The sequence below is a fragment of the Kogia breviceps genome, chromosome 9 (genome assembly GCF_026419965.1).
Source record: "Kogia breviceps isolate mKogBre1 chromosome 9, mKogBre1 haplotype 1, whole genome shotgun sequence".
NCBI lineage: Eukaryota > Metazoa > Chordata > Mammalia > Artiodactyla > Physeteridae > Kogia > Kogia breviceps.
Genome location: NC_081318.1, coordinates 28,165,769 through 28,192,728, shown reverse-complemented (window position 1 = coordinate 28,192,728; position 26,960 = coordinate 28,165,769). Strand labels below are relative to the sequence as shown.

General features: G+C 38.2%; 1 protein-coding gene across 7 annotated transcripts in view; it reads right to left on the bottom strand.

The window, feature by feature from the left end:
* The window catches only part of CADPS2 (calcium dependent secretion activator 2), a 544,229-nt gene that overhangs the window by 408,130 nt on the left and 109,139 nt on the right, over positions 1–26,960 (bottom strand). For all 7 annotated transcript variants that reach the window (XM_059073595.2, XM_067042266.1, XM_059073599.2 and 4 more), the window contains exon 2: positions 2,683–2,796. In XM_059073595.2, the coding sequence (XP_058929578.1) occupies positions 2,683–2,796 (114 nt within the window). The remainder of the gene's footprint in view (positions 1–2,682; positions 2,797–26,960) is intronic.

Sequence of the window (26,960 nt, the reverse complement as noted above, 5' to 3'; positions counted from 1 at the left end):
AAAAAAGAGAGAGTAAAGACTTTTGTAGGAAAAATTGAGAGGCAATTTTTTAATCTTATTTTCCAACAAAATTTACTTACCCATTCAAGAGTTTGAGTACTGAATGTGTGCCACCTGGGAAATGGTAACTCCCCAAAGGTAAATCAGGAATATAGACTCCATAGACATTAATATAAATCTTAACCCCTTTGAGAACTTCACAAAGACAAGTTAGCTACAGTCTCACAAGCCAACAATTGCTGGAAATACTACCCAAAGAATAGAAAACCCTGGATCACCTAGCCCAATACTTAAACATTACTACCCACCAATTAGATAAAGAGAAACACTGAAGCTCACAGAGGTTCAATGACTTGTCTGTTATGTGTTTGGTAAGCATCTGAGTTCAATGTGAAGCCACGTTTCCTGACTTTCTAATAGGCCACAGTGGTTTCCCAGCTTCCATTTTGAACACTCTTCCGTACTTACATCTCTTTCTGTAACAAACCCAGCAAGCAATCATCTAATTCCATTGGTTGGCAATCTACCAGTTGTAAGCGCACCACCTGGAAAGCTTTTAAAAATAAAGATTCTGAAATTCTGATTCAGTAAGCCCAGAGCAGAGCTCTGGGACCCCTCTGTGCAAAATGCTTCCCAAATGATTGTGAAGTGAGCAGGAATCTGGCCACCAGTGACGCCGCACTCTCCAGTCGACTCTGTATCTGGGCAGTGCAACCAAACTCCAATAGTATTAGGTTGAAATCTTCCCCACTTCAGTTTCCATGTTAATTCTAGTTTTACCCTTGGGGCCACACACAACACAAGCCTAATCTGTCTTTAGGCCCTTCAAGTGATCTATATTATGATATGTTTCAAACCTGTTATCACTAAACTTATCCACATCTTTTCATTTATAGTTTGTACCCAGAAGAGCACACCATCCTCGTTTAGAAACCAATGGTGATACTCCTTTATTACAGGAGAATATTCTCATTAACACAGCTTAAGTGTGTCTTTTATTAAACTGACAACAACATATTATGCTTACTTCTTTGTAATACCCTTATGAAAAACTTACTTTGGAATATATTTATTTTGGAGTAATTTTAGGTTTACACAAAAGTGGCATATGTAGTACAAAGAGCCCCCATGCCCCCCTCACCCGGTTTCTTTTCCTAATGTTAACATGTACAATACCATAGTACTGAACCCAAAATGAGTTTGCTTAATTACATATTTTTACACAAATTACTTAACCCATTTCTTTCCTCCTGAACACAGACGTTTGGCTTTTCTTTTATTACATGATGCAAGTATAGGCCCTTACATTTCATCTATTAAGATTCAGGGCAAGATTTCATCTTGCAAGACTTTGACTCAAAGACTCAAGCTTTGAATACCCTATACCTGTTAAGATATTCTGAGTTGGGCTTCCCTGGGCGCAGTGGTTAAGAATCTGCCTGCCAATGCAGGCGACACAGGTTCAAGCCCTGGTCCGGGAAGATCCCACATACTGCAGAGCAACTAAGCCCACAAGCCACAACTACTGAAGCCCGCGCACCTAGAGCCCGTGCTCCGCAACAAGTGAAGCCACCGCAATGAGAAGCCCGCGCACCGCAACGAGGAGTAGCCCCCGCTCGCCGCAACTAGAGAAAGCCCGCACGCAGCAACAAAGACCCAATGCAGCCAAAAATAAATAAATAAATTTTTTTTAAAAAGTGAGTCAAGGTTCAGTTAGACAACATCCACTATTGCCGCTAGATTCTTGCCACACACACACACACACACACACACACACACACACACATCCGGTGAGTAAGACTTCTATACTTTCATCCTGTTTGACAGGCCTAGGTTCCGGGTAACATACACCTCCCTCGGGTTGCATTAAGCCACTTCTGATGCATACACACCATCAATTAATTACTAATCCAACCAAGTATCTGTACATCCAATTACTTTGTTACTCTTGCAAAGATATTTCCCTGCCTCAGAAAACTTCAGACACACTGCATCTCTACATTTTTAATTTGTACTAGTCTAATACACCTTTGTATGTTGTTCTTCAGCTGAGAGATGTAGAATATCTTCACAGTGGAAGGAATCCATGCACCAAATGACTCTAAAAGTCCTCAGGAAAAAAGGGAACTCTCTTAACATCTACTGGCCACTCACTGAAGCAGTTAATGACACCGTGTGAAAACTGGTACCCATAGGAAGTCCACAGAGAATTCCTGAATACTCACAAACTAAAATCAGAAGAAAGAGAAAGGTGGTATTGTAGTATTATCTCCCTGGGAAAAAAAGAATTCAATTTATCCTCATGAAATTAGTTACTGGCCTTAATTATTATAAAGGTTAGTGAACAGAATGGCACAAGATAGCAATTTACTATTGAAATCCTGATTTAAAAGGATAAATTAGACATGTGGACCCAAAGATAGCTACACTCAGCTATATCAATCACTGCCAGAAGATTTTTCTAAACAGCTTACTTCTCCCTCAAAAGATGTGAATAATTTCCAATTCTGTTTATCTCTCAAAACCAGGTTGTGGAATCAGTTTTTAAATTGCAAAATAGAATTGACAATGCTTTCAAGGAAGGTGGCAAACTCACAGCCCTCCTATCATACCAGTGAGCTTCTTAAAATGGGAAAGCCATTAAAAATGTCTTTTAAGAGGCATCAGACTCTTCAAACTTACCTCATAGTAACTCCGAACTGCGTTGTAAAATGCTTCATCGGCTACAATCTGGGTTTCCCCATTGAGGAAGGCCTGGAACCGTTCTTTCAGTAACTGCAACTGCTGCTTGTTAAGCTGCAAGAAAAAGAGGGAATCAGATCAAAAACTAGCCAATCCATGAAACATAATGACTTCTAAAAGTTACATTTACTACTAGTGTCTAAGATTTGATACCTAGAATTAACTTACGGGTCATTTAAAAAATGTAAGTCACTGCCTCACATACTCTGTGATACCTGATATTGCAATGGAATCCAAATTTCTGCCCCAAACAGAATTCCCGTGATTACTACACTCTAATCCCTTTGTAGAGACAAGAAAAACAAAAAGTCTAAAATTCGAATGAGAAACTAACTGCCAGCTGTCCTGAACAGAAAGACCAGAAGGGACAAATACTCTTGGAGGTGAGTGGACAACGATCAGCTTTGGACAAAAGGTGACAGGCAAGACAGAGGAACCCAGAGAAAGAATCCTCTGGAAAAGACATCTGTTGTATGCCAAAAGCTTGGATTCCATGAATAAACACACCTCAGTGCCTGAGCTGAGATAAAGGAATGATAAGGAGGAGAACAGAGGGGTGATGGGGGGCAGTGAGTGCATCTGTAGGCAGGCTAGGGGAAGGCCGTAACTCAGAGAGTCGGGTGGAAGTTCACAACCAGATTTGTTCACCCTGGGTCTACCCATCACAGTTAACGGAGGGTGGGTTAGACACGAACCATGACTTACTAACCATGTCCTCTAGTTATCAACTCCAAGAAGAGGCAGCTACTTCATTTGTAGGGCTCGCTACAAAATGAGAAAGAGGAGTTCCTTGTTGAAAAAATTAATTTCAATACAGCAGCAGAAGAGCATTAATTAAACCAAGCATGGGGCCCTTCTAAGCAGGAGCCCCATGTGGCTGCACACGCCTCATCTCCACAAAGCCAGCACCGACTACAGACGCATCCACTTCACTACAGGCAGGGTGCATGAGGTCACGCAGAAGCATATTTTTTTAATGCTTAACTGGAGACAGAGCACAGTCTTGCAGATAAAACAACAAATCCTGAGATATATAAGGAACAGGAAGGAGTGATCTTTCCATTTCAGTCATCCTCATCACACTGTTAAAGAACCCTGCCCAGTTCTGGATTCTACGGGGAGATGTGAAGCATTTGGAAACAGGCTGAGGATAAAATGATGAAAGGATTAGAAAGACTAAACAAACTGGGATGATTTGGCTTCCAAAAGAAGGCTGATGTGAAGTAAGTTTAAAACTGTTCAAAAGGCTTACTAAAATGCCATTCAGATATGAGACAAGCTCCTTCAAAACACGGGTTTTATTTAGGAGTCTAATAAACAAGATGGCCTGTAAAGAAACTGCTGCTGGTAGTAACAGACTGCTAAAGAAGTGTCCTATCCTGCCACAGTGTAAAAAACCCCTTGCCCCGAGCAGTGGAGAGAGAAGACCATTGCACTTCTTCAGTAAGGTTATCTTCTTCATTTTAGGGAAAGCCAAACCAAGCTGAAAAGCAGGAATGTCACCACTATATTACACTCTCCATTTCTATAATATGAAGAGAATGAAAGCAGGAACCTTTCGTGTATGTGTACTAGCAAGGCAAATTAAGTCCATGCCTTTAGCTCTCTAAACGTGGTTCACAAAAGGGACCAGATGGAAGTAGGATAGCAATTGCTGAGAATGAAATGGCTGAGAACACTCTAGTTGCCAAGCCCTGGGAACCGCCAAGAAGGGCTTCAACTTGCAAACCAACTGTCGAGGTAAAATAATGTAAATGGAAATGTACACGGGGGAATGACAATGACCTGGAGGGGACCTTAATGATCATTTGTCCCAACTCCCTCATTCGATAAATAAAACATATTGTTCAAAAACTAGAACCTAGGGATACCTTCCTTCAATTTTCTTCTTTCAGAGGCATTTTGTTCTTTAAGAACTCCTCTAAATCTTTGCAATTTCTAGTTTGCCAGTGTTTAAGTTCAGCCATTGTGGCAGTGAGTTATGTTTTGGTGATTATGGTGTGGAAAATTCATGCATATGAATCAAGAGAAGGAGATGTACACAAACCATCTTCTTGGAAACTCTAACAATGGTGGTGTAGTTCACAAAACATGCCAGAGGCACCTGGCTAAGTATCAGGCTTCAACTTTTTTATGAATAAAAATTACTGCAGTTACATTTAAGACATAAAATGACAGCCATATCATAACGATATACAAACAGTCAATAAATGGATACTCTATTAGTACAGAGAAAAGGTCTACAATTCTACATAAAAGAGATAGGAAGGAAAAAAGGCAATTTAAAATCTAGCAGTGGGAAAGCAGTCAGAAAGAATTTCCTAAAAGCTATTGGCATTATCAAAATAAACTATGCTATACATCAGCAGATAGAGACCAATGTAATAGACCCAAGAAATAGATCCTAATACAACCACAAGTGTACTATAAAATACCTTTATTGCACCTCAAATCAGTAGTAAAAGATGGTTTCTCCAACCAATGATGTTAGAATAACTGGGTAGCCATGGAGAAAAATATTAAATTTGACCATAACACATGGTTACAGCCCAAATGAATTAAAATTTCTAATGTAAAAAAGACCAAACGGTAAAGGTGTTAGAAGAAATGGGAGAATTCCTTTAAACATGGCATGAGAAAGATCTTTTTAAGCATGAATCAACATCTACAGGTCATAAATTTAGCTGCCTACACATTAAAAATAAATTTAGTATTGTAGTAATCATTTTGCAATATATGTGTATCAAATCATCACATTATACTCCTTAAACTTATATAATGTTATGTCAATTATATCCTTTTTAAAATAAATAAATAAATAAATTTAGTATGGCAAAACATACCATAAATAAAATCATTGGAAAAATAGACTTACCAGAAAAAAAAAAAAAAACAAACTTGCAACTCATACCCTAAAAAGCTAGTTTTCAAACATACAGATCCTAGAAATTAACAAGTCTAACCTATAAGCCAGCAGAAAGACAGACAACATGGATACACTCAGAGAAATGACTCAAGCTACGAAAACATGCCTTACTTTACATTTTTCTTTTCCGAATGAAGTCTACCTGACAGCAGAAGGCTCCTGGAAAGATGGTGGAGCAGGAAGCCCCAGAAATCTGTCTCCCACCCTAGACAACAACTGCATCCGCAGTATGTATCTGATGTAAATATTTTGGAACTCTGGAGTATATTTAAAGGCTTGCAACATGAAAGGGAAGGCTTGACTGGAAACTGCAGTTAACTCTAATCAATTTCAGCTCTGCACAGTAGCACTTCTCGCCCCACATTAGCAAAAAACAAAACAATGCTGACACCTAACTTTTCATAAATAAAGGAGTAAATAATACTATATCCAAACGGTGGTAATACTATTAGCTTTATTAAAAAGTATGACAAAGTTCTCTTATGTACTGATGTGAAAATGGCCTCAAAATATCTTGGGAAAGGAAACAGTATAGAACAGTATTTAAAATAAGCCACCACTTCCACAGAAAAGGGACAAAAATCAGAACATGTATTTGCTTCCATAAACAGACAAACTATGGAAGAAGGATGGCCTTGGACACTGGACAGATGGAAAATAAGGAAGAAAAAGATCTTTCAACCTATATCACTTTATTCATTTTAAGTTTTAAATCACAGGACCCTTCTTACATACTCAAATTTTAATTTACATTTAAATTAAGCTTTAATAGCCACTTTACACATTTTTAAACTCAGAACAATTATGACTCATTGCAGATAGTTTAAATCTGATCATCCTGCAGAAAGACTGAACAAACCAAATGACTCTTTTAAAATTTCTCCTTTCAGGTAATAAAATTTGAACTTGACTGTATACCCACCACCCCCGTCCCCTTATTTTTTTTTAAAACATTTCAAGGTTGAGGATTTCAAAGAAAGAGGAAGAGTCAGAAAAGAACCATAATAATCATGCTACTCAACATTCTGATCAATGCATTCATCTTTACAAAATCCATACCAAGTGGTCTCTCAGTCTCCATTTGAGCCTATGAAAACTAAAATACACACAGACATACACACCCTACCTTTATACCTTGCAATGAAGCCTACTTTAATTTTAGACAACTACGAAGGATTGAAACCTGCTTCCTTATGCCTTCCATAAATCCCAGCTCTATACTACCTAAGACCAAACAAACTGAACGTTACTTTGCTTCTTCAACGTAGCAATTCAGGAAGTTGGAGACATGTACTAGATTATTTGAGTCTTCTCTTTTCTAGAATAAACTTTACCAGTTCCCCCAGCATCGTAAGAGTACTCTCCAGTTTGCCCATAAATAAAGCATTACATAGTTAAATGTAACTTATTTACATAAAACTAAATATAAGAAAGTACTTCGAAAGCTATAACATCATGAAACTCATTACAACAGCCATGTTCCTTCCAAATTATACTCAACAGACTGATGGAGATTCTCCTTGGATCATGTGGCCAACACAGAGACAAGGGGGAGGGCCACTTCTCACGTTCTAAGTACTCTACGTCTATTAATTCGAACTAAAAAACAAATTAACTCTTCTTGGCAGTCACATCAACTGACTCACATCGTGCTTATGATCAACAAAAATTCTAAAACATTCTTACATGTGCTTTATTCAGCCGTGTTTCCATCCTGGCTAGATTTATTTGGTCCACTGTTCCAGCTGATTCATTTTTTTCTTTAGAATTCTGATTCCTTCACCCTATGACCAAAGAACCCTCCTAGTTTTGCTATACCACCAACATAATAATGTGCTAGCCATATTCTTCATCCAGATCACTATAAAAATATTCATCAATTCAGGATTAAGCAAGAGGGAAACCTGTCATATGCACACCTCCTGTCTGACACAACCAACTAACATTTTGGAGGGCAGTTGGTTTTATTAGTCAGCCTATATTTTAGTTTTGCCCATATACTGTAATGAATGAATAAAATATTTTTCAAAAGTAAAAAATAAAAGACCACCAGAAATTATCTAATGGGAATTTTAAGAAGAGCTTTTTATATGAAACCAAATTGCAAAAACTTAACTAGAACATAAACATCCTTGCAAACATCTAAATACAACCAAGAGATTTACCTTATAAAAAAGAACACTTCAATTACTGACAGTAAAAGCTAAGTTTCATAAATCTTGGCCGGCAGTGATAATTTATCCATAATAATAGTGGCCTCAAAAAAATACTTAATTTCTTGAGTTCAGAGATGTCTTATTCAACCTAGAGTGTTTTTTTGTTTGGGGTTTTTTTTTTTTTGTCCCTGTTCAAATTATATCCTAGCCTTTTCATTCTAAGTCATGATCAGCTGAAGCCTTATACCTGGATCTTGACTGCAGCAGGAGACTACCCATTATGCTACTCAGAAACCTGGCAACCACTGCTGTGCAGAGCCTGCCTTGCCCTGCAGCCCCGTCATGGACGGGGCTGTGTGACCTCCTGGTAAGTGAAGGAGGCCAAGGTCAGACTCTATAGCACAGTGGCAGGTGACCAGAGGGTACGTACCTCCTCCGGGAGGGTGGGTATCAGGGTGCGCACATACCTTAAAGAAAGAAAGACAAGCACTTCTCAAGGAGATAAAAGGATTTATTCCAGGCACAGGTGGTCTCTGAAATGCACAAAGGCATAGCTTTAACACCCGTTAATGAGATCTAGCAAAAGACATTAGCAGGAAAAGAGTATAGGATAGGTATTGTTTTCTTTTTCCCTTCCTATGGACACGCTACCAGAAAGATCTGCATAAAACCACTGGGACAAAATCATCAGAGCCTTTCTGAAACAGACCTTCCCAAACTGCACATCTCGGAACAGAACAACAAAGAGCCTCTGGCCCATTTCACACGTTATAATACCCCGTGGGAGTCACTGCTATTAACAATTTCCAATCCAAATAACTTCTCACTCTCTTCTACAGCTGCAGATACTTGGGACAGTGAATATGCCCATCTAAGACCACAAATACAAGCCTCACTTGACAGTGGACATGGTCAAGTGACTTAGTTAAAGCCAACGAGATGTAGGCAAAAGTATATGTGACTTGTAGAAAACCATAAACAGTAGCTGAAGCAAGCACTTTTTGCCTCTTTCTCTTTCTTCTCTTCCCACTGGCTGGAATTTGATGTGCTAGCTGGGAATATCAGCTTGGCCCATGAAGATGGTGAAGCAACAAAATGAGAGCCTGAGACTCTCTCAAATGTGAAGCAGCCATTACAACCCTGGACTGCCACCTCCCAACTTCCTTTATGTGAGAGGTAAACATCTATAGGTACAGATCACTCTCTGGGGGTCAGGGGGGGGGAGGCAGGGCTTGGGTTCACTGGCCATATGTGACTGAACCAAATCCTAACTGATGGAAATCCCAATGAGATACCCCGTCAGGGAGAAAATGCCACAGCACTACCATCCCTGGCTAGTAGGTTTATCTCAATTTACTCTAAAACAAAATCTTCTTTCCATATGTTATCTTATATGAAAAACTCCTTATCCAGTGAACTTGCCCCAATGAACAGTGAACACCAGATTCTAAGTGCCTGAGGTAGACTAAAAATGAAGTTAGTTTGACAGACTGAGTTCTATTGCCCCACAGTATTGAAAAGGGGAAATTTTAGAAAGCCCTAGATTTGCAAATACTGCTTTAACATATTTTTATAATAAAAGGTATACTAAATGATGAGTACAGAGCAGAAAAATCCCATTGCATTATGGACAAATGGGTCCCAGGCTAGGCTTGCCCAGCTGCTAAGTATGACTTCTATCCACACTCTCACTGACCTCCTCGTTGAATTCAAGCCTCAGCAAAATTACAAATCATTACAGGGGACTGGCCTGGGGGAGGGGAGCTGCTGGCGAACACTGAAACTAGGGAAATTAAATCCATGATTTATGAATTTCCTTGCTGCATTGTACTGAGCACACTTCATGCATGTCTCATTAAATCTCCCTAAATCTTCTAGAAAGTTCATCCTCATTTCACAAATGAGGAAGTTAAGCATCTCATCTAACTTCACATCTAGGAAGTCACAAGGGCACAATCTCAACCAGTATCTTGATCTAAAGCCTATATTCTTTCCAACCTCCATATTATTCTGTTTCCCTCACAGCCACGCTTTTTTTTTTTTTCTTCAATAAGAGGTGTGTAATTCCTGCATGTATTTGCTTATTTAAGTCACCCCACTACAATGAAACTAACTTTAGGATAAGAACTTGATTGTACCTCACAGCACTAATCTCATACTAGAATAGTGCCTCAAACCACTACAATGGATGAGAAAACAGCCTATCATGGACATCTTTACTCATTTCATTATTTAACAAGGTTACATATGACTAACAGGGCATTAGAGTAAGAGCACCGGCTCTGGTTTAAGACTATTGTCTGTATCCAGGATTCCCCACAATTTATAGGGTCTTCCATGGGTCGGTCATTAACCTCAAGTTGTTCACCTAGACAACAAGGAGAGTAATAATGCACATTTAGTAGGGTTGTTGTTAGAAACACATGGTGGGGACTTTCCTGGCAGTCCAATGGTTGAAATTTCACCTTCCATTGCAGGGGGTGAGGGTTCGATGCCTGGTTGGGGAGCTAAGATCCCACATGCCTCAGTGCCAAAAAGACAAAACACAGAAGCAATACTGTAACAAATTCAACAGACTTTAAAAATGGTCCACATCAAAAAAAGTCTTAAAATAGGAGACATTTTTGAACACACTTCACAAAAGATATATGAAAGGCCAATAAAAACTTGAAAAAACGCTCAACATCATTAGTCAACAGGGAAATACAAATTAAAAACATAATGAGATACTACTACATACCCATAAGATGACTAAAATTTAAAAGACCTTAAGGGCTTCCCTGGTGGCGCAGTGGTTGAGAGTCCGCCTGCTGATGCAGGGGACACGGGTTCGTGCCCCGGTCCGGGAAGATCCCACATGCCGCGGAGCGGCTGGGCCCGTGAGCCATGGCCGCTGGGCCTGCGCGTCCGGGGCCTGTGCTCCACAACAGGAGAGGCCACGACAGTGAGAGGCCCGCATACCGCTAAATAAATAAATAAATAAAAGACCTTAAAATTTTTAAATACCAAGTGTTGTCAAACATGCAGAACTGGAACCCTCACATGTTGCTAATCTGAGTATAAAATAGTATAACCACTTTGGAAAAGAGTTTGGCGGTTTCTTTAAAAATTAAATGTATTCTTACCATACCCAGAAGTTTCACTCCTTGGTATTTACCCAAAAGTGAAAACGTGTCCACACAAAGGCTTGAACGTGAATGTTCATAGCAACTTGACTCATAGTAGCCCCAAACTGGAAACAACGCAATGCCCAAGAACACATCAATGGATAAACAAATTGTGGTAAATTCACGTCATGAAATACTATTCAGTAATAAAAGGAATGAACATACCTGCAACAATACTTGCAACATGGATGAATCTAAAAACACACTCAGCAAAAAAGCAAGAAACTAAAATTATGTTACTGTATGATTCTATTTCTATAAAACTACAGGAACTGCAAATTTATTCTAGAGTGACTGAAAGCCAATTAGTGGTTGCTAGGAATGGGCAAGTGGGAGACACTGACTGAAAAGAACCCCCAAGGGAACCTTTGCAGTGAAGCCAATGTTCTATATCTTGATGTGGTGTTAGTTAAAAGGGAGTATGAATTTGTCAAAATTCATCAAATTATGTACTTTTAAAGAGTACATTTTATAAAATTATGCCTCATTAAAGTCAATTAAAAAATAGACATAGAAAAATAAAGTTGTCCCAGTTCAGTGACTTGTCGGTGACAACCAAAAGCTGGAAACCCGAATGTTCATCAAGTGAGTGGACAAACTGTATATCCATATGATGGAATACAACTTGGCAGTAAAAAGGAAATCAACTATTGCTACATAAAATAACATGGATAAATCTCAAAATAGTCATGCTGAAAGAAAAAAGCCAGACATAAAAATAGTGTATACTGTATGACTCCATTTCTATAAAACTAATTTATAGTGACAAAGCAAATCACCGGTGGCTTGGGTAGGGGGCCTGGGGTGGAAAAGGAGAATTACAAAAGGGGCACTAGGAAACTTTGGGGTAATATCAATAGATGTGTTCTATCTTAATTGTGGTAATGGTCTCATGGATGTATACATGTCAAATTTATCAACCTGTTCACTTTAACAGTTGTACAGTGTATCATATGTCACTTATATCGCTAAAGCTGTTTTTAAAATCATGAGACAACACTACATCTGTATTAGAACAGCTCAAAGAAATGAAAAAACTGACAATGTAAGTGCTGGTAAGAATGACAGCAACTGGAACCATTCCTGTGTCATGTGAAAATAACCCCCCAAATGAAACCTGTACTTCTTGATAAACTGTTACTTGACATCTCTGTATTCCTAAAAGGTATAAATATTTGTAAGATCTCAATGTCAAGTCAGTGGAAGAGCTCTGGTACTTCTTGGTCTCATATGTGTGGTGGAAAAATTAACAGCTATGACTGCCAGATTTATTGACAAATAATAAATTTATGAATTTTATTATTTTTTTAAAAGTCTTAAAAAGAAACACATCGTGATGTTATTTCAACAACTCAAGAAGCAGCAGACCAAGCTGAATCTTAACATGGATGCAGGCACAAGCCTCTCAGATAGCCTCATCCACCAGAGGTCACAGAGCAGAAGCAAGAAAAACTACAAAACTGTAGCCTGTGGAACAAAAACCACATTCACAGAAAGATAGACAAGATGAAAAGGCAGAGGGCTATGTACCAGATGAAGGAACAAGATAAAACCCCAGAAAAACAACTAAATGAAATGGAGGTAGTCAACCTTCCAGAAAAAGAATTCAGAATAACGATAGTGAAGATGATACAGGAGCTTGGAAAAAGAATGGAGTCAAAGATCAAGAACAGGCAAGAAATGTTTAACAAAGACCCAGAAGAATTAAAGAACAAAGACCTAGAAGAATTAAACAACAAACAAAGATGAACAACACAATAACTAAAATGAAAAATATACTAGAAGGAATCAAGAGCAGAATAACTGAGGCCGAAGAAAGGATAAGTGAGCTGGAAAACAGAATGGTGGAATTCACTGTTGTGGAACAGAATAAAGAAAAAAGAAAGAAGAGAAATGAAGACAGCCTAAGAGACCCTGGGACAACATTAAACACAACAACATTCGCATTATAGAAGCCCCAGAAGGAGAATAGAGAGAGAAAGGGCCAGAGAAAATATGTGAAAAGATTATAGCCAAAAACTTCCCTAACATGAGAAATGAAATAGCCACACAACCCCAGGAAGCGCAGAGAGTCCCAGGCAGGATAAAACCAAGGAGAAACACACCGAGACACATACCAATCAAACTGACAAAAACTAAAGACGAAAAAAAATTATTGAAACCAACAAGGGAAAAACGAGAAATAACATACAAGGGAACTCCCATAAGGTTAAAAGCTGATTTCTCAGCAGCAACTCTACAAGCCAGAAGGCAGTGGCACGATAACTTTAAACTGATGAAAGGGAAGAACCTACAACCAAGATTACTCTACCTGGCAAATATCTCATTCAGATTTGACAGAGAACTCAAAAGCTTTACAGACAAGCAAAAGCTAAGAGAATTCAGCACCACCACACCAGTTCTATTACAAATGCTAAAGGAACTTCACTAAGTGGGAAACACAAGAGAAGGAAACAACTTACAAAAACAAACCCAAAACAATTAAGAAAATGGTAAAAGGAACATACATACCAATAATTACGTTAAATGTGAATGGGTGAAATGCTCCAACAAAAGACACAGGCTTGCTGAATGGATACAAAAACAAGACCCATATATATATATATGCTGTCTACAAGAGACCCACTTCCGACCTAGGGACACAGACAGGCTGAAAGTGAGTGGATGGAGAAAGATATTCCATGCAAACAGAAATCAAAAGAAAGCTGGAGTAGCAATACTCATATCAGATAAAGTAGACTGTAAAATAAAGAATGTTACAAGAGACAAGGAAGGACACTACACAGTGATCAAGGGATCAATCGAAGAAGAGGATATAACAATTGTAAGCATAAATGCACCCGACATAGGAGCACCTCAAAACATAAGGCAACTGCTAGCAGCTATAAAAGAGGAAATCGACAGTAACACAATAACAGTGGGGGACTTTAACACCTCACTTACACCAATGGACAGATCATCCAGACAGAAAATTAATAAGGAAACAGAAGCTTTAAATGACACAATAGACCAGATAGATTTAATTGAAATTTATAGAACATTCCATCCAAAACCAGCAGATTACACTTTCTTCTCAAGTGCACAAAGAGCATTCTCCAGGACAGATCATATCTTGGGTCACAAATCAAGCCTCAGTAAATTTAAGAAAATTGAAATCATATCAAGCATCTTTTCTGACCACAACACTCTTGAGATTAGAAACCAATTACAGGGAAAAAAACGTAAAAAACACAGACACATAGAGGCTAAACAATACGTTACTAAATAACCGAGATACCACTGAAGAACTCAGAGGAAACCAAAAATTACCTACAGACAAATGACAACGAAAACACAACAATCCAAAACCTATGGGATGCAGCAAAAGTAGTTCTAAGAGGGAATTTTATAGCAATACAATCAAGAAACAAGATAAAACTCAAATAAACAAACTAACTTTACACCTAAAGGAACTAGAAAAAGAAGCACAAACAAAACTTAAAAGCCAGTAGAAGGAAAGAAATCATAAAGATCAGAGCAGAAATAAGTGAAATAGAAACAAAGAAAACAACAGCAACGATCAATAAAACAAAAAGCTGGTTCTTTGAGAAGATAAAGAAAATTGATAAACCGTTAGCCAGACTCATCAAGAAAAAGAGGGAGAGGACTCAAATCAACAAAATTAGAAATGAAAAAGGAGAAGTAACAACGTACACAGCAGAAATGCAAAGCATCATAAGAAACTGCTACAAGCAACTCTATGCCAATGAAATGGACAACCTGGAAGAATGGACAAATTCTTAGAAAGGTATAACCTTCCAAGACCGAACCAGGAAGAAACAGAAAATATGAGCAGACCAATCACAATTAATGAAATTGAAACTGTTATTAAAAATCTTACAACAAACAAAAGTCCAGGGCCAGATGGTTTCACAGGTGAATTCTATCAAACATTTAGAGAAGAGTTAACACACATCCTTCTCAAACTCTTCCAAAAAATTGCAAAAGAACACTCCCAAACTCATTCTATGAGGCCACCATCACCAAAATACCAAAACCAGAAAGAGATACTACAAAAAAAAAATAATTAAAAAAACCAATATCACTGATGAATATAGATGAAAAAATCCTCAGCAAAACACTAGTAAACAGAATCCAACAACACATTAAAAGGATCATACACCATGATCAAGGGGGGTTTATCCCAGGTATGCAAGGATTCTTCCATATACGCAAATCAATCAATGTTATACACCATATTAACAAACTGAAGAAGAAAAACCATATGATTATCTCAATAGATGCAGAAAAAGCTTTTGACAATATTCAACACCCATGTATGATAAAAAGTCTCCAGAAAGTGAGCACAGAGGGAAACTACCTCAACATAATAAAGGCCATATACAACAAACCCACAGCAAACATCATTCTCAATGGTGAAAAACTGAAAGCATTTCCTCTAAGATCAGAAACAAGACAAGGATGTCCACTCTCACCCCTATTATTCAACATAGGTTTGGAAGTCCTAGCCACAGCAATAAGAGAAGAAACAGAAATAAAAGGAATACAAATTGGAAAAGAAGAAGTAAAACTGTCACTGTTTGCAGATGACATGATACTATACATAGATAAGATGCCACCATAAGACTACTAGAGCTCATCAATTAATTTGGTAAAGTAGCAGGATACAAAATTAATGGACAGAAAACTCTTGCATTCCTATACACTAACACTGAAAGATCAGAAAGAGAAATTAAGGAAATTATCCCATTCCATTCACCACTGCAACAAAAAGAATAACATACCTAGGAATAAACCTACCTAAGGATGTAAAAGACCTGTACTCAGAAAACTATAAGACACTGATGAAAGAAATCAAAGATGACACAAACAGATGGGGAGATATACCATGTTCTTGGATTGGAAGAATCAATACTGTGAAAATGACTACACCACCCAAAGCAATCTACAGATTCAATGCAATCCCTATCAAGTTACCAGCAGCATTTTTTACAGAACTAGAACAAAAAATCTTAAAATTTGAAAGGAGACACAAAAGACCCCGAATAGCCAAAGCAGTCTTCAGGGAAAAAAATGGAGCTGGAGGAATCAGACTTCCTTTCTTCAGACTATATTACAAAGCTACAGTAACCAAGACAATCTGGTACTGGCACAAAAACAGAAACATATATCAATGGAACAAGATAGAAAGCCCAGAGATAAGCCCACGCACCTATGGTCAACTAATCTATGACAAAGGAGGCAAGGATATACAATGGAGAAAAGACAGTCTCTTCAATAAGTGGTGCTGGGAAAACTGGACAGCTACATGTAAAAGACTGAAATTAGAACACTCCCTAACACCATACACAAAAATAAACTCAAAATGGATTAGAGACCTAAATGTAACACTGGAAACTATAAAACTCTGAGGAAAACATAGGAAGAACACTCTGACATAAATCACAGCAAGATCTTTTTTGATCCACCTCCTAGAGTAATGGAAATAAAAACAAAAATAAACAAATGTGACCTAACGAAACTTAAAAGCTTTTGCACAGCAAAGGAAACTACAAACAAGACGAAAAGACAACCCTCAGAATGGGAAAAAATATTTGCAAATGAATCAACAAAGGATTAATCTCCAAAATATATAAACAGCTTATGTAGCTCAATATTAAAAAAACAAACAACCCAATCCAAAAATGGGCAGAAGACCTAAATAGACATTTCTCCAAAGAAGACATAAAGATGGCCAAGAAGCACATGAAAAGCTGCTCAACATCACTAATTATTAGAGAAATGCAAATCAAAACTACAATGAGGTATCATCTCACACCAGTTAGAATGGGCATGATCAGGAAATGTACAAACAACAAATGCTGGAGAGGGTGTGGAGAAAAGGGGATGCTCTTGCACTGTTGGTGGGAATGTAAATTGATATAGCCACTATGGAGACCAGTATGGAAGTTCCTTAAAAAACTCAAAATAGAATTACCATATGATGCAGCAATCCCACTACGGGGCATATACCCAGAGAAATCCATAATTCAAAAAGACACATGTACCCCAATGTTCATTGCAGCACTATTTACAATAGCCAGGTGTTGGGAGCAACCTAAATGCCCATCGACAGACAAATGGATAAAGAAGATGTGGTTCATATATACAATGGAATATTTCTCAGCCATAAAAAGGAACAAAATTGGTTCATTTGTAGAGGTGGATGGATCTAGAGACTGTCATACAGAGCGAAGTAAGTCAAAAAGAGAATAACAAATGTCGTATATTAACACGTATATGTGGAATCTAGAAAAATGGTACAGATGAACCAACTGGTTTGCAAGGCAGAAGTAGAGACACAGATGTAGAGAACAAATGTATGGATACCAAGGGGGGAAAGTCAGGGGGTGGAGGGTGGGGTGGTATGAATTGGGAGATTGGGATTGACACATATACACTAATATGTATAAAATAGATAACTAGTAAGAACCTGCTGTCTAATAAATAAATAAATAAAATAAAAATTTAAAAAATAAGATGGATGCAGATGAACAATCAACAATAGGCTGTCCGGAGCTGGGTTGTCCCATCTAGGAGCCACTAACCACACATGGCTATTGAGCACTTGAAATGTAGTTAGTCCAACTCAACACATGCTCTATGTCGAAACACATACTGGATTCAAATACTCTACACAAGAAAAAGAAGATTATGAAACATCTCACTAACACTTGCACAGTGCTTACATGTTGAAAAAATGTTTTGGATACATGGGGTAAAATAAATTATTAACATGACCCTTATCATTTTAATAATCTTTTAATATTGCTACTAGAAAAATCTGAAGTACCTATGTGGCTCCCGCTATATTTCAATTGAACAGCACCAGTATAGAAAATGTGCGAGATGGTGAAATGTCCCTTGAAGACACAAGTGAACGAGGCCTCGCTGCACCATGCAAAACATGGGTGGCCTCACTCACAGCAGCAGGCCCCAAAGTATAAAGCTTGTGATGAAGTCTGTGGTATAACTGATTGAAGAGAAACTGAACAAAGGCCAAAACGCAAAACCTAGGTATCTGCCTAGCATTTTTCACTGTCAGAGAGTGAAGTAGGTGTTATTAAGTCCCATGTGACGGACAAGAAAACAAACTGAGAGGTTAAGATACAAAATCAGTCAGCTCATAGAACTAAGACCCTAACCTAGGTCTCTCCTGAATCCAAGCCCACATTTTTTACCCGACCCTTCATGCCCCCATCCCATTGGCATGTCCTTATATGAATGAGTCTTCATTCAGCCTAGTCTTACAAAAGACAATCAAGCTAAGTGCTGAGGAGTTATTCAACAGGACTGTCTCATATTCCTGAACATGGCGATAGGTAGGTAAGAGAGAAAACTGGCAAGTCTTGTTGGTGATTATCCTCCCCACACCTGCTTTTCCATTAGCATCTGTTTCACCCACCAGAGTGAAACAGATCTATGACAGTAACTTCTAATGGGGACACCCATTAATAACATAACCTCATCAAAAGCAAAACCAATTGTGAAGGTTAATTTTATGTGTCAACTTGACTGAACAAGGGGATAACCGGAAAGCTGGTAAAAAGTTATTTCTGAGTGTGTCTATCATGGTGTTTCTAGAAGAGATTAGCATTTGATTCAGTAGACCAAGTAAAGAGATCCACCCTCACCAACTGTGGGCAGGCATCACATAATTCATTGACAGCTGAATACAACAAAAAAGGTTAAGGAAGGGCAAATTCTCTCTCTTTCCTTGAGCTGGGAGGTCAATCTTTTCTGGCCCGGGACATCAGAGCAGACTGTGGGACTTTTTGGCCTCTGTACTGCATGAGCCAATTCCTATATGATGTTTATATATATAATCTCCTATTGGTCTTCTATCTCTAGAGAACCCTGACTAATACACCAATCACCAAAAATAATAACAGCCTTAGCAATCTAGCAATTCAGAGATAACTGGGGGCTGGGAATAGGGAACAGGGTAGAAGGTTCGAAGAGAAACAAACCTTAGGAGCTACTCTGAGAACGTCTTACTACAATCAAAAGTCACTCCTTCCCCCATTAAGGTCTGACAAAAATCAATAAGCCTTCCTCAACCAAGCAGTCTTGAAAGTTTACTATGGAAAAGAGGCAGGAATAGGAGATAGTTCAGGACAAGCTTTGCTACCTTATAGTCCTACAAAGTCAGAAGAGTCTGTCATCATGAGCCATCTTTCAAACTTTAGTCAATGGTTTCCTACAAATAACACTAGTGAATTATGTCAAGGTACCTCATGAGGGAACTGCCCTTTTGAGACAATATAATTTCCCCTTGGCTAAACTTAATGTGTAATTTAATACCCAGTAGCTTATACTAATACCCAACAGGTTATACTAATTGACAACTTACTACGTAAGGAGCACATTTCTAACCTCATTACAAGTATTATTTTAAACTTCCTATAAGGTGGGTTTTTGTTTCAAAAAGGAGGAAGTGAAGACCCAGAGAATTTAATAAAGTGGTCCAGTTCATGCGATTTAGGGGCAGGGAAAGGTACACCTACTAGCATGCTCTTAGCCACTGGCTACCCTTGGGGTTGCTTCTGGAACTCCCCAAATCACATCTCCATACCCAGGTAAAGACACGGGGCTACCAGAGCCTAGGAAAGCTGAACACGGGATTTGATGGGACTGAAGAGGCAAGTAAAAGCTCCCCTTCTTCCCATTTACCTCCAAAACATCATCTCATTCTCATCCACATTACTGAGCCTTTGCAAACACTTCTTCCTGCCTGGAACATCCTTTCATCCTTTAGGAACATAACTCAGATGAAACCTCCTAGAAATCGTCTCCCTTCAGCTCCCCCCAAATTAAGTCACCCCATCCTCTCTGTCACTTCTGTACCGCATACATTCATCTATCACTTGCTTAATGTGGCTTTCTCCTTACTAGGGTACAGAGCCCTTAAACAGCAATGCCAGTCATCTCTATATCCCCCTTTCCCACTCAGTACAATGTTTGTTGATTATGAATTTATCTATTGGTGAAGAAAATCCAGAGTGGAAGACAACATCACCATTCACCACTGCTTTTCTGGGAATGTATCCTGTCACAGCTATTGACAAAACACACCAGCAGTGATATAACTGAGTGAGGAAAAGGGAACAAACAGCCTTAGAAAAGAATTCCAAGATAGCTTATGTGTTGTCCAAATAATAAGTTCCTGGCCAGACTCAGTGAGGCCTGAAGAAAAAGCAAAGGATTTCTTAGTTGAGCTGCAGTGTGAGTGGTTCTGTTATGCAGATGATATTGTTCTTAGGCAGGAAGAACTTTGTGCCTCAGAACCATCTGGTATTTCATGACAAAGTTCTGTATGCTGAAAACATATTTGCAAGAAACAGTGATTTTATATTCATTATAAGGAATTCAGACGGGCTCAGCAGTAGACACATGCTGGCCTAAAAGCTCAGACACACTGACCAGCTCCAAGCCACACAACGGCCTTTTCCGGTAGACAGTTAAGTAGTTTGAAATAGTTCCTTTTGAAAGAAGAAAACATGATATAAATTTGCTTTCCAAAGAAGTGCTTGAAGTTTTTACTTTCTTTCTAAAGTAGATATGTCATGGATGAGAAATGTCTCGCTACGAAGGGAAAACAGAAGAATAGGAAGGAAGGTAAGGAACTTTCAGCTTGCCATTTTTGTGGACCCATCCTTCTGACACACACAGTGGTAGAATCTAATAAGAAAAGCATTAGGTCTACCTTACTCCTTTAATTTAGTGAGGGTGATTTGACTGAAAGGTGCAGAAGCCCCAACTCAAAATAGCCTGTTAAACAATAAAAAGGCTGTTTATCCCATTTCTCAACAAGTCCAAAGGTAAGAGGGCTCCAGAGTCAGTTAACTTGGTCACTTGATGAAGTCACCAAGGACCCAAGCCTTATCAGTAAGTCTATATCCTCCATATGTTGGCTTGTTCTCAGATTTACTGTCTCCAAAGAAGTCCATATTAACTCTATGCAAAGCATCCTCACAACAATAACCAAGGACTGAAGAAAATATTTTCATTCTGAAAAATGGAAAGAGGGAGGAGAAAACTTTCCCAGAAACAGCACACCCTCCAGCAGATCTTCCCCCACAGGTCACTGGCCAGAAATGATTCATGCATCCATTCCTAAAGAAACCAGTGAGGGAAAGTAAAGGAGATATCACGACTGACCAATGAAAAGTCACCCAGAGACAAGAAGGATCCAGCCACTCCTGTATAAAAATAGGGACTATATATCTGAATAAAACCAAAGGCCTGATAAGGAAGAAGAGTAGCTAGAGGATGGCTACTGTGTGGGCAACACACTGCTGTTCTGTCCTGACCTGTCCAATAAGGAGGCCTGAACTGGAAAACCACACTCAAAATATCAAGACTAATATCTCCTTACGTCTAACACAAATCCCCTAAGAAATAACAAAATTCTACCTCTACCTAGAACAGAAATCTTAGCTGCAACAACTTTAAAAATTTCAAAATAAGTTAAATCATATTGATGACTGCATTTATATCTACACACTTAGGGACAAAAATGCCAGGGTCACACTGCTCGCTTAACAATGAAAATTATTTCGTATTTATTTCCTTCTTTAACTTTACAAAATTTATCCAGCAAAATAATGCTACACTACCTCTAAGATATCATATATGTTGGCAAACTCAAGGATTTGTGAAGATTAAACAGGTAAAAATCCTCTTCAAGAGTAACGTTAAAAGAACTGAACACCTAGACGAGCATGATAAAAATATTTGCTTTAGACTTTTGGATTCTAAAAACAATTCTGAATTCAAGTACAGAAGTCTGCTGATAAATAAAGGCAAATGCTTAGCACATTTGTTCACCAAGTGAGGTCAAATAAGGCGAACATATAATGATTTTCTGATTAAGAGAGAAAAACAGAATGAGGGTCTATTCTACCACTTACGAAGCTAGTTTTCAAGTGATAAACAAGAAAAAAAAAAAAAACAGGTAGAGGGAGTTTCAAGAATGGCAGAGTAGAAGGACCCTGAGCTCACCTCCCCCACAGGCACACCAAAATTACAACCATATACAGAACAACTAGGGGGCAGCCCCACCTACCAGTGGTCCAACACCAGCTCTGGGACATCTGAGCCCTGCAGCCAAACCCCAGGACATGGCTCTGCTCACTAGTGGGCAGGTACCAACCTCAGGATCACCTGGACCCCAACTCCGCCCTCCAGTGAGCCAGCACCTGCCCCAAGAACCCCGAGGGTTCCCCAGCTGGCTGCCTCATGAACCAGCCCGCCAATCAGCAGTTGGCAGCCTCAGAAGAAGGCAGGACCTGTCAGCCAACCAGACCTACCAGACCACCCACAGCAGTCAGCCTGTCACAACCAAGGGATCCACACAGCCCACTTGGAGGGCAATCCTAGAGTGTATAGCTCTCGTGACTAGAGGGGAATGCACTGGTAGGATACACAGGATGTCTCCTACAAAATGTTACTTCTCCAAGGTTGGGAAATGTAACCAACTTATCAGATACATAGAAATAAAAAACAACAAGTTAGACAAAATGAGGCAACAGAGGAACAAGTTCCAAATGAAGGAACAAGAACTAAGTGAGGCGAAGATAGGCAATCTACCCAAGAAAGAGTTCAAGGTAATGGTGTAAAGATGATTGAAGATGACAGGAGAAGACTGGATGAGCAGGGCGAGAAAGCTAGAATTTTTTTTTTAACAAAGGAAAAATATAAAGGACAACCAAACAGATGAAGAATATAATAAGTGACATGGAAAATGCACTAGATGGAATCAACAGTAACCTAAGTGACACAGAGGAATAGATCACTGAGCTGCAAGACAGTCATGGAAATCACTGAAGCTAAACAGAATAAAAGAAAAAAAAAAGGAATGAGGGCAGGACTTTCCTGGCGGTCCAGTGGTTGAGACTCTGTGCTTCCAATACAGGGGGCATGAGTTCAATCCCTGGTCAGGGAACTAAGATCCCACATGCCATGTGGTGCAGCCAAAAAAAAAAAAACTAGGGAAAAAAAAAAGACGAAGGCAGTTTGAGACCTCCAGGACAACATCAAACGTTTCAACATTCAGGAATAGGGGTTCTAGAAGGAGAAGCAAGAGAGAAAGGGGCAGAGAACATATTTAAAGACATAAAAGCTGAAAATTTCCCTAACTTGAGAAAGGAAACAAAGCACAGAGTCCCAAACAGGATCAACCCAAAGAGGGCCACACCAAAATGCACTGTAATTAACACAGCAAATATTGAAGAAAAAGAAAATATTAAAAGTAGCAAGGGAAAAACAACATTAGATTAAAAAATAAACCCTCCCATAAGGCTATCAACTGACTTTTCAGCAGAAACTCTGCATGCCAGAAGGGATCGACACTAAATATTTAAAGTGATGAAAAGGAAAAACCTACAACCAAGATTACTCTACCCAGCAAGGCCCTCATTCAGATTTGATTGAGAGATCAAAAGTATACAGCCAAGCAAAAGCTAAAAGAGTTCACCACCACCTAAACTGCTTCACAAGGAATGTTAAAAGGATTTTTGTAGGTGAAAAAGAAAAGGTCAAAACTAGAAACATAAAAGTTACAAAAGGGAAAGTCTCATCAGTAAAGGCAAATATGCAGTGAAGGTAGTAAGTCAACTATGTACAGTACTAACACAAGAAAGTTTTTTTTTAAAGTAATGAAATCACTATATCCACAATAAGCAATCAAGGCATACACAAAACAGATGTAAACAAAAATAGTAATTGTGAAAGGTAGAGAACTTAAAATGGAGGGTTGTTAAAATACATTTGAAATTAAAAGATAGATATCTATAGATTGCTATATATAAACCTCATAGTAACCGAAAACCAAAATTCTATCATAGATACACAAAAAAGAGAAAGGATCCAAACACTAAAGATAGTCATCAAATCACAAGGGAAGAGAACAGAAGGAGAAGAAAAAAGAACTACAAAACCAACCCCAAAACAATTAACCAAATGGCAATAAGTACATACATATCAATAATCATTTTAAATGTAAATGGATTAAATACTCCAGTCAAAAGAGAGTGGCTGAATCAATACAAAAGCAAGACACATATGCTGCTAACAAGAGACTCACTTCAGATCTAAGGACTCATGCAGAATGAAGGTGAGGGGGTGGAAAAAGGGATTCCATACACATGGAAATCAAAAGAAAGCAAGGGTAGCAATACTTATACCAAACAAAATAGACTTTAAAACGAAGACTGTTACAAGAGACAAAGAAGGACATTACATAATGATTAAGGGATCAATCCAAGAAGAAAATAATTATAAATATATATGCACCCAACACAGGACCACCTAAATATATGAAGAAAATATTAACAGACAAAAGGGAGAAATCCACAGTAACACAATAATACTAGGGGACTTTAACACCCCACTGATATCAATGGACTGATCATCCAGACAGAAAGTCATTAAGGCAACACTGGCTTTAACTAACAATGAAAGATCAGAAAGAGAAATTAAAGAATCCCATTTACCACCACAAAAAAAGAATAAACTACCTAGAAATAAACCTACCTAAGTAGGCAAAAGACCTGTACTCAGAAAACTATAAGATGCTGATGAAAGAAATCAAAGATGACACAATCAGATGGAAAGACATACGATATTGTTTTAGAAGAATCAATATTGTGAAAATGACTGTGCTACCCAAAGCAATCTACAGATTCAATGTACTCCCTATCAAATTACCAATGGCATTTTTCACAGAACTAGAACAAAAAAATCGTAAAATTTGTATGGAGACACAAAAGACCCCAAATAGCCAAAGCAATCTTGAGAAAGAAAAACAGAGCTGGAGGACCCCGACTTCAGATTATACTACAAATCTACAGTCATCAAAACAGTAAGGTACTGGAACAAAAACAGAAATATAGGTTAATGGAACAGGACAGAAAGACCAGAAATAAACTCATGCATCTATGGTCAATCAATTTACAACAAAGGAGGTAAGTCTATACAATGGAGAAAAGACAGTCTCTTCAATAAATGGTGCTGGAAAAACTGGACAGCCACATGTAAAAAAAAAAAAAAAAAAAAAATTAGAACATTCTTTAACACCATACACAAAAATAAACTCAAAATGGATTAAAGACCTAAATGTAAAACCAGATGGATACTATAAAACTCCTGGAGGAAAACACAGGAAAACACTGACATAAATCGCAGCAATATCTCTTTGGATCTGTCTCCTAGAGTAATGGAAATAAGAACAAAGATTTTTTTAAATGGGACCTAATTAAACTCAAAAGGTTTTGCACAGCAAAGGAAACCATGAACAAAAAGACACCCCTCAGAATGGGAGAAAATATTTGCAAACGATGCAACTGACAAAAGATTAATCTCCAAAATTTATAAACAGCTCATGCTGCTCAACATAAAAAAAACAAACAAAAAAAAACACACAACCCAATCAAAAGACAGACAGAAGACCTAAATAGACATTTCTCCAAAGAAGACATACAGATGGCCAAGAGACAAATGAAAAGGTGCTCAACATCACTAACTATTATAGAAATGCAAATCAAAACTATAATGAGATATCACCTCACACCAGTCAGAAGAGTCAACATCAAAAAGTTTATAAATAATAAATGCTGGAGGGGGTGTGGAGAAAAGGGAACACTCCTACTCTGTTGGTGGGAATGTAAATTGGTACAGCCACTACAGAGAACAGTATGGAGGTTCCTTAAAAAACTAAAATTAGAGCTACCATATGATCCAGCAAACCCACTCCCGGGCATATGTATGGGGAAAAAACATGGCTCAAAAGGATGCATGCACCCCAGTGTTCACTGCAGCGCTGTTTACAACAGCTAAGACATGGAAGAAACCTAAATGTCCATTGACAGAGGAATGGATAAAGAAGATGTGGTGTATATATACAATGGAATACTACTCAGCCATAAAAAATGAAATTTTGCCCTTTGCAACAACATGGGCAGGCCTAGAGAGTATTATGCTTAGTGAAATAAGTCAGACAAATACTGTATGTTATCACTTATATGTGGAATCTAAAAAACAAAACTAATGAATATAACAAAAAAGAAACAGACTTACAGATATAGAGAAAAAACTAGTGGTTACCAGTGGGAGAGGGAAGTGGAGAAGGGCAGGATGGGTAGGGGATTAAGAGGTACAAACTACTATTTGTAAAATAAGCTACAAGGATATATTGTACAGCACAGGGAATATAGCCAATTTCTGGAGTATAAAGTCTAAAAATTTAGAATCATTGCATTGCACACCTGAATATATTATAAATTAAGTATACCTCAATAAAAATGTAGTATTTTCATTTTAGATTAAAAAGCAGGTATTTTAAAATAAAGCCTGCTCCTGGGGCTAGTAAAGCTGAAAGGCTGTTTTGTGGTACACTGCCGCATCTAAGCAGTATGCCATATCCTCCTTCCACACAAATGGACTTCCAAGGTAGGGCTGCCAAATTAAATACTGGATGTCCCATTAAATTTCAATTTCAGATAAACACGTAATGACAAAATATTTACATTAAAAATTTGAGATAATTTTTACTGTAAGTGTATCTCATGAAATATTGGGGACATACTTGTAGTAAAAATTATCCATTATTTACCTAAAATTAAAATGTAACTGGTCATCCTATATTTCATTTGTATTATAGCTTTCGACCTTCACGCTAAGTCTTTGATAACATCATTCTTTCATTCATCGCACTGTCTGTTGCTGCCTAGTTTATCTTTGCCTTTTCGGACTTGATACTGTCTCATACTCCCAAGTCACGTCCAACTCCTTCATCTTTTCAGTGCTGTCTGAAAAGGAAGCTCAAAGGAAATTTCCACAGCAGAGCTCAACCTGCTGTGTAAGACTAAATCCAGGCAAACAGATGAGATGCCACGAAGAGGAAAGTCTGATGATTTTTCTATAATAAAA